The 13,942-nt window shown below is 43.4% G+C and overlaps 1 protein-coding gene and 1 non-coding gene across 3 annotated transcripts in view; one reads left to right on the top strand and one right to left on the bottom strand.

Annotated features, from left to right (window-relative positions):
* Nucleotides 1-13,942, top strand: part of LOC101325451 (uncharacterized) — a 50,824-nt gene that overhangs the window by 9,000 nt on the left and 27,882 nt on the right. Inside the window, exon 1 of one of the 2 annotated variants that reach the window (XM_033854080.2) lies at nucleotides 11,750-11,907. The exons of the other annotated variant lie outside the window; for it this stretch is intronic. Coding sequence (XP_033709971.1) covers nucleotides 11,905-11,907 — 3 coding nt within the window. The 5' untranslated portion in view covers nucleotides 11,750-11,904. Of the gene's footprint in view, nucleotides 1-11,749; nucleotides 11,908-13,942 lie in introns of those variants that run through there. 2 annotated transcript variants of the gene reach the window in all.
* TRNAG-UCC (transfer RNA glycine (anticodon UCC)) lies at nucleotides 4,707-4,779 on the bottom strand. Its single transcript has one exon. It is a non-coding gene; the product is annotated as a tRNA-Gly (tRNA).

Here is a 13,942-nt window from a genome sequence, read left to right on the forward strand (position 1 = left end):
CCAGTAAAATTAAAAAAAAGAAAAGGAATGAATGACACCTCACAGTGGATTACCTTGAGTTTGTGGTCTCACCACACAAACCCCTGTACCCAGTCCCCAACATTGTGGAAATTACTGACTCTGTCCAATCAGCAGCTGGTAAATATCGTGCTCCCACAGATTTGGTTAAGTCTGTTGTGTTCAGTGCCTGTTTCAACAGCCTCTCAGCTTCGGTTGGCCTTCACCTCTTAAGGGATGTGATGCACTTTTAACTGGTTAACCTTAGGGAACTTGAACACCATTGTCACTGCACACAGTCTCTGCAGGCAGGATGTGAGCTGTATCGACCTTGCTCTGGGAGCACAGGTATGACATTACATTAATGACATTCTCCTCTGAGGAAGTTCATTTGGGGACATACAGATACTGAAAAAAGGAGCTCCTGGCAAGTGGATGGGTCATTAGCCCATCCATAAATAAGGCCCTGACACTGGTTAAATTCTTAAGAATTACATGGTAAACAAGGGGCTGTTCCCTCCTTGACACCATGAAGAAATAGCTGTTGTCCCTCTTAGCACTCACAGCATCTCCTAGGTTGTTTTGGTGTTTGGAAGGCAACATATTCTTTCCTTACAAACTTTACTTCTATGCAAGAAACTCCCCTCCTTGGCCCACACTTTATGACATTAGAGCTGTAATTACCACCAGGTACTGAGCTCTCCTGAAAACAGAGGATCTCCTCCACCCTGAAAACAGCCCCCCATAAGCTCAGCACAGGCTACTGAGACCTCCTTGAGACATGATGGAGCCCTCTGGCACAGCCTGCCTGCAGGAGGGGGCACCCACCGCCTCAGTCCCTTTCTAGATGCCACAGTTCTGGAAGAGGTCTCTTCACCATTCACTATGTTACCTATAGGTTTGTCATGTATGGTTTTTATTATGTTGAGGTATATTCGTTCTATACCTAAGTTGCTTAGAGTTTTTATCACGAAAGGATGTTAAATTTTGTCAAATGCTTTTTCTGCGTCTGTTGAGGTGATCATATAATTTTTTCCCTTTATTTAGTTAATTTAGTGTAACACATTTATTGATTTGCGTATGTGGAACCATCCTTGCATCCCAGGGATAAATCCAACTTGATCATGTTGTATAAGCCTTCTAATGTGCTGTGAATTTGGTTTCTTTTATTTTGTAGAGGATTTTTACATCTATGTTCATCAGGGGTATTGGCTTGTTATTTTCTATTCTTGTAGTGTCCTTGTCTGGCTTTGGTATCGGTGATGCTGGCCTCATAAAATGAGTTTGGAAGTGTTCCCTTCTCTCCAAGTTGTTGCAAGAGTTTGAGAAGAATTGATATTAATTCTTCTTTACATCTTTGGTATAATTCAGCAGTGAAGCCATCTGGTCCTGGACTTTTCTTTGTTGGGAGGCTTTTGATTACTGATTCAACCACCTTACTCCTTATTTAGCGGTTCAGATTTTCTGTTTTCGTCATCCAGTCACAGTAGGTTGTATGTTTATAAGAATTTATCTAATATCTCTACATCAGGGATCCCCACCCCCCGGGCCACGAACTGATATGGGTCCGTGGCCTGTTAGGGACCGGGCCGCACAGCAGGAGGTGAGCGGCAGACAAGCGAGCGAAGCTCCATCTGTATTCACAGCTGCTCCCCATCGCTCACATTACTGCCTGAGCTCTGCCTCCTGTCAGCATTATGGTGAGTTGTATAATTAGTTCATTATGTATTACAATGTAATAATAATAGAAATAAAGTGCACAATAAATGTAATGCGCTTGAATCATCCTGAAACCATCCCCCCCCTGCCCCCAGTCCGTGGAAAAATTGTCTTCCATGAAACCGGTCCCTGGTGCCAAAAAGGGTGGGAACCGCTGCTCTAGGTTATCCAATTTATTAGCATATAACTCTTCATAGTAATTTTTTATGATCCCTTATATTCCTGTTGTACCCCATATAATTTATCCCGTTTCATTTCTGATTTTATTAATTTGAATCTTTTCTTGTTTTTCTTAGTCTAGCTAATGGTTTGTCTTTTCAAACAACCAATTCTTAGTTACTTTGACTAGCTTTATACTTTCATGTGTTTTCACGTTACTAATTAGCATCCTTTCATTTCAGTTTGAGGAAATCCCTATAGTATTTCTTGTAAAGCAGGTGTAGTGGTGGTGAACTCCCTCAGCTTTTGTTTGTTTGCGAAGTCTTTGTTTCCTGCATTTCTGAAGGACGGCTTTGGTGAGTAAAGCTTTCTCGGTTGGCAGTTTCTTTCTTTCAGCTCTTTGCATATGTCATGCCACTCTCTTATGGCCTCACGGTTTCTGCTGAGAAATTTGTTGATAGTCTATTGGGGTTCCCTTTATGTGATGTATCACTTTCCTCCTGTTACTTTCAAAATTCTCTTTCTTTGATTTTTAATAATTCGATTATAATGCATCTTTATGAAGTCTTCTTTGGGTTTAACCTGTTTAGGGATATTTGAGCTTTAGGTACCTGGATGTCCATATCTTTCCCATTATTTGGGAAGTTTCCAGTCATCATTTCTTTAAATAGGCTTTCTACCCTTCTCTTTATAGACATTCCATAATGTGTATATTATTTCTTTTGCTGGTGTCCCCTAATTCCCATAAGCTTTCTTCATTCCTTTTCATCCTTTTTTTCTTCCTCTTTTCTCCTCTAACTGAATAATTTCAAATGAACAGTCTTCAAGTTCACAGATTCTTTTATCTGATTGATCAAGTCAGTTCTCGAAGCTGTATTTCATTTTTCAATTCATTTATTGTATTCTTCAGCACCAGAATTTCTGTTTGGTTCTTTGTGATTTCTATCTATCGGTCAAACATCTCCTTTTGTTCATGTATTGTTTATTTTGTTGCGTTGACTGTATGTATTCTTATGAAGCTCCCTGAGCTTCCTTTGAACAATTATCTTAAATTCTTCATTAGGCAATTTCTAGACCTCCATTTCTGTGGAATAGGTTACCAGAAAATTATTGAGTTTCCTTGTTGTCATTTTTCTGTGTGTGTGTGTGTGTGTGTGTGTGTTCATTCCTTGAGGTTTTGCATTGCTGTGTTCGCATGTGAAGGAGCAGTCAATTCCTCCACTGACTGGTTTTGGGAAAGAAACACTTTTCACCAGTCAGCCCAGCTGGGAATTCTGTGATTCTGTCAGACCTTATCTATGAACGCACCCACCTCACACCTCTTGTTCCCTCTTTAGCAGGAATTCTTAAGATTGTATGCCTTCGTTTGTTTTTTTGTTTTTCTTGTCTGCACCCCTCGGCCTACAGGATCTTAGTTCCCCAGCCAGGGATTGAACCTGTGCCCCCTGCAGTGGAAGCGTGGAGTCCTAACCACTGGACCACCAGGGAATTCCCTGTATGCCTTCTTTTGATCCCTCACAACCAGGCGGGGTAGTGAGAGCCTCCCATTTGTTTTCCTGAGATGTAGTCCCCTGAAATGCTTGTCTTCTTCCAGTCCCACTGAGTTGAGCCAGCTGAATGCATGTGCTTACGAGACAGGGGAGGGGCTTTCCCTCGCTGTCTGGAGTACATACATGGAGCTGGCTATGGATGGGGTGGGAGGGTGGGGGAGTCAGGTGCGCAGAGCATTGGGTGTGCCCATGCACCGGACAGGAGTGTCTGCAGACATCACATCCCAAGTGGCTGAAATGCAAGCCTCCTGATGGAGTCTGTGAGGGACTAGTAGGATCTGCAGCCATTTGTTGTGTTCTGAGCCTTGATTTCTGTGGGTCCTTGCAACTCTTCCCTGCTCCCAGCCCTCCAGCTGTCCTGACTCCCTTAGTATTCTCCCTTAGTATTCTTGGTGAGATGAGAAATCACTGAGCCTCTTGGGCAGCATCTCACACCACTCGGGAAACCAAGTGCTCAGTCACTACACTCTCACTTTCCCATGGGAGGAATCCTGGGCCAAAGAGAACTCTTAGCATCAAGCTATGCCACCTTTGGGGAGGAGTGAGACTGTTCTTTGTACTTTTCTTGTGGTGTCTGTTCTCAGATTTTTTTGCTCCACTGGTGTGCTGGAAATTCTCCACTGGGCTCCCTGACTTCCACAAAGGTACTCTCATCCTTGACTGGTTGTCAAAATCAGTGCACTGTGGGGAGATGACAGTAGAAAATTCCTCTTCCACCATCCTGTTGATGTCACTCTCTTATGGACCCAAGTGTTATTTAAAAGCTTGTTGTTTAATCTCCAAGTATTTGGGAGTTTTCCAACTATCTCTCTGTTACTGATTTCTAGATTAATACCATTGTGGTCTGCAAGCATATCTTGTGTGATCTCTCTCTTTTCAAATTTAAGGGGAATTTTGTGTCCCAGAATGTGGTCTGTCTTGGTGAATGTTCCATATGATCTGGAGAAGAATGTGTATTCTGCTGTGTTTGGATGAAGTATTGCATGGATTTCAATTAAATCCACTTGTTGGATTGTGCTGTTTAATTTAACTATGTCCTTCCTGCTGGAACTCTTAATTACTGATGAGGGCATGTGAAGTCTCCAACTATAATGGTGAATTCATCTACTTCTCCTTGCCATTCTAGTATTTTTTTCCTCGTATATTTTGCCCTGTGTTGTTATGCATGTAGACATTAAGTATTGCTATGTCCTCTTGGAAAATTGACACTTTGGGCTTTTTGTTTTGGTTTTTTTTTCACGGGGTGGGGGTGGGCACAGCAAGCAGCTTGTGGGATTTTAGTTCCCTGACCAGGGATTGAACCCAGGGCCACAGCAGTGGAAGTGCCGAGTCCTAACCACTGGACCACCAGGGAATTCCCGACACTGAACATTATGTAATGTTCCTCGTTATCAGGGTGAGTTTTCCTTGCTCTGAAGTCTGCTTTGTCTGAAATTAATATAGCTATGCCATGTCATTTGCAGCAACATGGATGGACCTAGAGATGATCATACTAAGCGAAGTGCGTCAGAAAGAGAAAGACAAATACCATATGATCTCACTTATATGTGGAATCTAAAATATGACACAAATGAACATACTAAACAAAAACAGACTCACAGATACAGAGAACAGACTGGTTGCCAGGGGGGTCAGTGGGAAGGAAGGATTGGGAGTTTGGGATTAGCAGATGCAAACTATTATATATAGGATAGATAAACAACAAGGTCCTACTGTATAGCATAGGAAACTATATTCAAAATCCTGTAATAAACCATAATGGAAAAGAATATGAAAAAGAATATGTATAACTGAGTCACTTTGCTGTACGGCAGAAATTAAACACAGCACTCTAAATCGACTATATACTTCAGTAAAATTAAAAGAAATATATATGTGGCGCTGCCAGTTCTCTTTTGTTTAGTGTTGGCATGGTATATCCTTCTCCACCCTTTACTTTTTTTTTTTTTTTTTTTGGCTGCACCGGATCTTAGCTGTGGCATGCTTGATCTTTAGTTGCAGCATGCGGGCTCTTAGCTGCACCACATGGGCTTCTTCACTGCAGCATGGGATGCGGGATCTAGTTCCCTGACTAGGGATCGAACCCAGGTCCCCTGCACTGGGAGCACAGAGTCTTACCCACTGGACGACCAGAGAGGATCTTAAAGAAGGTCCTTACTTTTAATTTATCTGTGTCTTTATATCTAAACTGATTCTTGCAGACAACATATAATTGTTATTTTGTTATTCACTTGACAATTTCTGTCTTTCATTTCTTGTATTTAGACCATTGATGTTTAAGGTGATTATTGATAGAGTGGATCAATATCTACCATATTTCTACTCTTTTCTATTTGTTACCTTTGTTCTTTGTTTCTTCATTCTCTTCCACCTTTCTTCTTTCTCTACCTTTTATTGAGCATTTTATGTGGTTCCATTTTTTTCTCCTCTTTTAGCTTACTATTATACATTTTTCAGTAGTTGCCCATGAGTTTGCAATATACATTTACAACTAACCTTGTCCTGTCGGAAGTAACAGTATACCATCACTTCAGTGGATGTACAGTTTTCTCATAACAGAGTATTCCAATTCCTCCTCCCTGACCTTGTACCATTGCTATCATTCATTTCATTTAACCGTAAGCTATAATTACTTGCTATAAGCTATAATTATATAGTTGCTGTTATGATTTTGAACAAAGTGTTTTCTGTCAGAATACATAAAAATAACAGAAATAAATCATTTTATTTTACCTTCATTTATTCCTTCTCTAACACTCTTCCTTTCTTCATCATTACCTTCTTCCTGACAAATTTTTTTTTAATGTTTATTTATTTATTTGACTGCACTGGGTCTTAGTTGCGGCATGTGGGATCTTCATTGTGGCATGCAGGATCTTTAGTTGCAGCATGCAGGTTCTTAGTTGCAGCATGTGGGATCTAGTTCCCAGACCAGGGATCGAACCCCGGGCCCCCTGCATTGGGAGCATGGAGTTCTTAACCACTGGACCCCCAGGAAAGTCCCTGAGAAATTTCTTTTAACAGTTTTTGCAAAGCAGGTGTGCTGATAACAAATTCCCTTGATCTTTGTTTGTCTCAGAAAGTCTTGATTTCTCTCTCACTTTGGAAGGATAATTTTGCTTGACACAGAATTCTAGTTGGGTGGTTTTTCTTTCAGCACTTTATTTCATGAAACTCTCTTCCTGCTTACATGGTTTCTTAAAGAAGTTTGATTTCATTCTTATCCTCGTTTTTCTATACCTAATATTTTCTCACTCTACCTTCTTTTAAGATGTTCTCTTTGTCTTTGATTTTTCTCAAGTTTGAATATGGTATTTCTAGATGTGCATTTTTCAGTTTTTAATCTCATTTCTCTGAGCTTTCTGGATCTGTGGTTTGGTGACTGTCATTAATTTTGGGAAAATCTCAGTCCCCATAAGCTTCACTTATTCTGTTCCCTTCTTTCTTCTCTTTCATGTATTCCCATCATGTGTATGTTACACTTTTTATAATTGTCTCAAAGTTCATGGATTTCTGTTCCCTTTTTTGTTCTTTCATCTCTTTGCATTTTAGTTTTGGAAGGTTCTCTTGACATTTCCTCAAACTCAGTGATTCTTTCCTCACATGTTTCCATTGTGTTGATGTGCCCTCACCCCCATCCTGCCAAAGGAATAATTCATTTCTGTGCTTTTGGTTTTTATTTCTTGTATTTCCCTTTTGGTTCTTTCTCAAGTGTTTCCATATTCGCGTACGTGACCTATCTGTACTTGCACGCCACCCACTATTTCTTTGTTTTTTTTTTTTTATTATTTTGGCCATGCCCTGCAGCATGTGGGATCTTAGCTCCCCGGCCAGGGATCGAACCTGCACCCCCTGCATTGGAAGCGTGGAGTCTTAACCACCAGACCACCAGGGAAGTCCCTCATCCACTATTTCTGTTCGAGTCCTTAGCATATTCATCATGGTTGCTTCAAATTTCTGGTCTGATAATTCCAGCATACCCGCTACATCTGAATTAGTTTCTTTTCCTTGTCCTATTGTTATCGAATCAGGGCCCGCTGCTCGCAGCTTACAAAATCAAATTCACAAATGTTGATAGAAAGGAAAGTTGTCTTTGATTAATCAGAGTGCCGGCAATCCAGGAAGATGGTGGACCCAAAAAACCACCTCCCAAGGGCCTGCTCGGCCATGAAAGTTTTAAAGGGAAAGAGGGAAGTAATCTCAATCATTGAAATAGGGTGTCACAGTCATCACTGCCCCCCACTGCATGCAGGTTCATCGACTTGTGATCTTCCTCCAGATGTTAATCACACAGTTTGTTCACGAGATTACCGAAAGGGAAGCTAGGGAAGAGATCTGGTCATCTGTTAATTACTTATTCTACTTACTCATTTCTACTTCTTTGAACCAACAGGCTAGGCAAGGTGTTGTGTGATGAAAGGATTTGAAAGGTGTGCTTGGGCGGGAGATGAGTAGAGCATGGGGGTGCCTGGTTTAAAAGTTAGTTACATTACAACTTTGCTACAGTGACAAGGAAAGGGACTTCCTGCTGAGGGCAGTTTCCTGCGAAGAGCTGCTTACACTGTCTCCTGAAGGTGTGTTTTTTAAGTCTTTTCTTGTGCCTTTGAATTTTTTGTTGAATACTGGAAGTGATGTAGTGTGAAAAGGAACTGAGGTAAATAGACCTTAATGTGAGGCTTTTTGTTTATCTGACTAGCCTTAGGCTGTATCGACTATTTGTTGTAGCTGTCCGGGATGAAATACCCTCAGGTGTCCTTGCTTTTGTCTCCCATGTCACCTCTGGGGTACTGTAGAGACTTGTAAGTAAGTTCTGAAACATACTGTTCTTTCTGTGTTTCCCACTGTGATGAAACAGGCGTCTGCTTGGTGTAGTGGCATGTTGTGGGTGGAGAGGAAATGTTCTAGCGTCCCATGATTTGGTCTCAGTATTTTAATGAGTGTGTGTCCTTGGGCTGTGACCTTCTGTGGTATGATAAAAATGTTTGGTCTTTGTCCACAGATCTTATCAAAGATCTCCTAAGGCCCTTGGACTTTCTGAGTGATGAGAGCATCTTATGTTGTAATGAGGCAACTGCTTCCAGGCCCCCAAGATGGCTTCAGGGTATGGGTCGGTCACCAGGAAGACCAAGCTTTGATTAGAGGCTTAGAATGTTCAGCCCAGTTCCCAGCCTCTGGGGAGGAAAGAGGGACTGGAGATTGAGTTATTCACCAGTGGTCGACATGAGGGAACTCCATGGAAACCCCTAAACCTCGGGATTCAGAGAAATCTGAGTTGGTGAACACATCACCATGCTGGGAGGCTGTCATTCCAGGAGAGGGCATGGAAGCTCCCTACCCCCCGACCACCACTTTGCCCTGTGCACCCTTCACATTTGGCTATTCCTGACTTGTATCTTTTACAGTAAACTGGTAATAATAAGTAGTGCTTTTCTGATAGCTCTTCTAGCCAATTAACAAAGATGAGGTATTGTCCAGGGAACCTCCGAATTTGTAGCGGGCCATGCAGAAATGTGTGTAACCTGCCCACTGCCCTGTTTGCAGCTGGCATCTGACATGGGGGCAGTCTTACAGGATTGAACCTGTAAACTGTGGAGTCTGATGTTAACTCGGATTAGTTTGTGTTAGACTTGAATTGAATTGCAGGACACCCAGTTGGTGCTGGAGAGTTGGCATAGTTTTGGAAAACATACCAAGTATTTGCTGAGAGGTCAGGCAGAAAGGCTAGAGGGGACTCCAGTTGCCTATTTCCCACCCCTCATGTCATTTAGGCACTGGTAGAATCCCAGCTGGTTAGCCTCTAATGAAGCAGATTCTTTTGAGGACAGGACTTGTTAAGAAGAGTGGAGTTTTGTGGGCATATTTCAAAATGGCTATTTTTCAGTCTCTCTGCAGTTTTGGAGACAGCACTTTGCCCTGTGACCTCAGTTCTTTGAAAGATATAAGAAGAGTCATTGATTTTTTCAGTTTGCTTTTTACAAAAAGTTTGTTGAGGATGGGACTGTTACCTTTTAAGCTCCTTATCTGCCGGATCAGAGGTCTCTGGCTCCATCTTTTAATGTTTGACTGCTGATATGTTGGGAAAACTCAGTATTTTTCCTGAGTAGAGAAAATCCAGTTCTTCCTGCCTGTGTTTCTCCTTAACTTTTACCCAGAACCCTTCCCTCTTGACACTGTTGGTCACCAAATATGTGAGGGCCTCCCCCCACAATAAGTAAATTCTCTGTGACACCAGTGGGGTGTCCTACAACTTAACTGAATCCTATCACTGTCTGCCTGGAGACAGCTTCAGATTACACAGGTTAAGGGCTAAGTCCCACAAGGCAGCCACTCCTGCCCCCCAACTTCAGATGCCAATCACAAGGAGTAGGTCCCCAGGTTACTCACAACTTCTGTCTAACTTGGCTACAAATGAGGGGTTCCCACAACCCCCTCCTTGGGTTCTGTTTGCTAGAGCGGCTCACAGAACTCAGAGAAACACTTAATTTACATTTCCCAGTTTATTAAATGATATGATAAAGGATACAAGTGAAGAGCCAGATGAAGTGATACAAAGGGTGAGGTCTGGGAGGGTCCGTGTGAAGTTGGGGTGCATCACCCTCCCCCATATGGATGTGCTCACCAACCTGGAAGCTCTCTGAACCCCATACCCTTGGGATACCCTTGGGATTTTACGGAGGTTTCCTCACGTAGGCATGATTGATTATTAACTTCATTTCCAGGCCCTATTCCCTCTCTGGAGGATGAGGGTGTTGGGCTGAAAATTCCAAGCTCCTTATCATGCGTTGCTCTTTCTGGTGACCAGCCCCCACCCAGCAGCTATCCAGGAGCCCACCCAGAGTCGCTTCAGCGGAACAAGAGTTGTTCCTAGTGCTCTTATCCTTTAGGAATTTACAAGCTTTTAGGAGCTGGGTGCCAGTAACCAGGGGCAGAGACCAGTATATGTATTTTCCATTATTTGACAGTTGACAACTTTAGAGTCTTACCCCTCCTTCTTCCCTTTGTGCCCCACATCTGTACAAGGTGATAAGAAAGGCTGTGTGTGAACCTCCACCTTAGCCCAGCCCCTGACCTCAGTTTAAAAAACCCAGGCCAGGCTCCCTTCCTTGTTCTCAATCCATTTCGCACCGGCTTGAGAGGCCCGCCCTGCTCTCCCCAGAGACCTCAGTTTCAGAAGTAACTAACCCTTTCATATATTCTTGGTAGGTGTGTGTTAGTCTCCACTACTCAACCAACGCTTGCAGTTGGGGGGGGGCGGTGTGGAGGGTCCACCTGTCTCCGAAGGTTATAGAAAAGGTAACATGGTATATATATTGCAATACACTGCACTTATTTGCTCTATTGATAAATCCTCCAGACCTTTTCATAGCAATACCTTTTGTTTTTAAAAACTACATATGATGATGCATTTATGGAACCCATTCTTTCCCAACAGTTGGCTTCTTGCTGATTTTTCTGCCAAAACCGTGAGTGAAAACTCAGATTGCCGCATTATAGGACAAACTAACATACAAAAATTGTTTCCAAACTTAATTACTGCTTGAAATTTTTATCAGCAAATATATTCAGAAAAGAATATACGAAATGTTTTGTGGCAAGATTTAGTGATAATTGAAACATGTTTGGAATCTTCATGAAGATTCATAAATGGCCTGTGGGCAGTGGTGAGAGTGTCCTGACGTTCCCATCCCTCACTCATCTCGGTCCTGCCCCATACATGACGGTGGTTGTGATTCTTTGTTTATCCTTCATACCTTCGCTGTCATTTTTCACTCAGCAGTGGTCTTTCAGTTTTGCCTCCTTTGACCTTTCAACAAACAAGGAATTACACTGAAAAGGTTTTCCGGTGGTTTCTCTTTCTCAGTGTTTCACACATGCTAGTGTTTGAGGTTTCAGGGCTGGTCTAGGACTGCGGGGTTCATCCTCCCACCAGAGCCAAGTGCCCCTGAGGCCGGCGGGCTTTTAAAGTACCAAATGAGTGGGGGTAGGTAGGGATGGATGGGCGTCTCTCACAGGAAATGGTCAAAGATAAAAGTGGAGCCAGACTCATTTCATATGGTGAGGTCACTTTTAAGTCTCCGTGTCTGTGAAGAAGTGTCACAGTTCCGTGAGGGCCTCGCGGCCTTATGGTTCAGTGCAGTGTCCGTGGAGGGGACAGTTCTGGGCCCCTGCCAGGACAAGGTCGGCGCAAAGACGAGAACTCCGGCCTCCTGTCACTCAGGCACGGGAGGCGGGGCCTTGCGAACTGTCCAATCAGGGGAGTCGCTGGTTACGTACGTGTGGGCGCCAGCGGGCGACGCTCCAGTGACGTGCGTGGGTGGCGTGGACTGCTTGCTCATTCTCATTTGCTCCCGCTGTGCAGCACGTCCCCGCTCGATGCCCTTAAAGGGCTCCGGTGGCTCCGCGGCATCCTCTGTCGCTGAGACCTGCACTTGCCGCGGCAGTTGTGGGGTGGACGACAGGGAAGCCGAGAAACCGAAAAATGGTGAGTTGGGGAGCCTGGTGTTGGGAGACGGGGGCGGAGGGACCAGTTGGAACTGGCCGTTGTGGGACCCGGGCCTCCCCGCGGTCAACTCCGGACCTGCGGACCCGAGTCCACAGCCGGCGCGGCAGGCAGCGTTGGGGCTCGGCCGGCAGTCGGGACCCAGGGCGGCCTCCGCTCACTGCAGTGGCCGGGTCTACTCCAGATTGTGTGGTGTCCACGGGGAGGGTGATCAGGAGACAGTCGTGACTCAGTATCCGGGGTTCCTGCGTTGGAGGAGCTGTGGTCTTTGGGGTCCCCAGTCCCTCCTTTCTCCCCGGGGTGTGGGGACTCATTTCCCCCTCACTTTCCAAATTTTGAGAAACATGGTCACAAATCCACGACCCTGTTCTTGTACCCTAGATCTTCCCAGGGCAGGCAGTAAATGCCTAGATTTCCAGATCTTTCCCCACGTTCCCAAACGCCATCTTCCCCTCTCCAGTGCATAGCTTCATCATTAACTATTTGTCTTCTGCGGTGCATTTCAGACTACGCAGTATTTTAATTGTATCATTGCTCCACAGAGCCATGAATGGCTCTTTTTAAAGATTCATTTTTTTGTCTGTGTATATTTTCCATGAGAAGAAATCAGAGACTAACCTGGAACTACATTGTATAAGTCTTGCGCTTCCCCCCCAGGACCTTTGCTGGGCACAGACATCCTGTTTGAGCCCTTTGGGTGGAGGTTCCTCTTTGGAGACTCCTGGGTAATCTTTTTATCATAGTTCCAGGTCAGCCTTGCCCCTCCCTGAGTTTGTGACTTTATTCACTTTAAGTCTCGGTTTTTGGTAACTGTAAATGTATTTAATCAGTAGATCTTGAAAGAGAGTATAAAATATTTCCAAAGGGGAAGAAAGAGGTGAATTTCAGAAAAAATAAAACAAAATATTCTATTATACCATTCCATTAGTTAAAATTTTTCTTTTTTTTGGTCCCATAAGTGACTGCATGGAACATTCGAGATCTGTTTTTTTCTTTTCTTCAATTATGATTATTTCCAAACAGTTCCTTGCCATGGAAATAATAATTAACTGACATTTATTTTCAGAAAGGAATAGACATTTGTGTGTTTTGTTCTTGAACTAGAAAAATGCCTTACAATTTTCTTCCTTCCTTTACACATAAATCCTGGTTTAGAATGGTTGTGCTGTATTATTCAAACACTGGGCTTGTGTCATTTAAAATATCAGTGGTGTCCAAGGCAACAACAGTGGGGAACCGAGACCTGTGGTCAGTATTTCTAAGCTAAGGCCCCCTTAAGCCTGCAAAGGGAAGTACTCAGACGACCAGTTGTTCTTGCTGGGGAGCCTCCCCCTGTAAGTGTCCTACCTGCTTGCACCCACTGTGGAAGGAGTCTTTATAGGAAGAGAAGATACAGATCCCTGGAAAGCTGGGGATGCACCTGTGATGGTGGGTGGGGGATGGGGAGTGATGCCCTTTCTGAAGCTATAACTGTGATTTTCTTGGTGCCTGTTTTGAGATACAGGTTTGAGTCGCTTTTGCAGTGTAGGTGCACTCAGAGTAATATGAATACATTGAGAAAGTCTGTGAAGGTCATGTGTTCTGTCTCCTGGACAAGAGTTTAATGAGTTTTGGAGTACATTTCAGTTAGAACTTTAAATTGAATCTGGCCAAGAGTTTTCTCACTTGTAAGAATTGAAGCCTGAGAAGGGAGCATTTGCATTATGTTGGAGCCTCCAGAGTTTATTTCTATGGCTGCTCAGGTGTCCTTACCCTCCATCACCAGGGACTGACACACTCTAGGGGTTGTATCCCCACAGGGGGAGTCTGGACCTCAAGCTTGGAAATCTGGGTTTCCTTCTGAACTGTAGGGAAACAGGCTGCTTATCTCACTGATTGAAATATTTGCATTTCTTTCCTTGTATATGTTTATATATTGAATATTGCAGCTCTTAACTCTAGTTTCCCTTAATGGTTTGTGATATAATTTACTGTGTGAGTGTATAATATTTATAGTTCTCAGGCTTTAAATGTATGT

The sequence above is a fragment of the Tursiops truncatus genome, chromosome 3 (assembly GCF_011762595.2).
Source record: "Tursiops truncatus isolate mTurTru1 chromosome 3, mTurTru1.mat.Y, whole genome shotgun sequence".
Classification (NCBI taxonomy): domain Eukaryota; kingdom Metazoa; phylum Chordata; class Mammalia; order Artiodactyla; family Delphinidae; genus Tursiops; species Tursiops truncatus.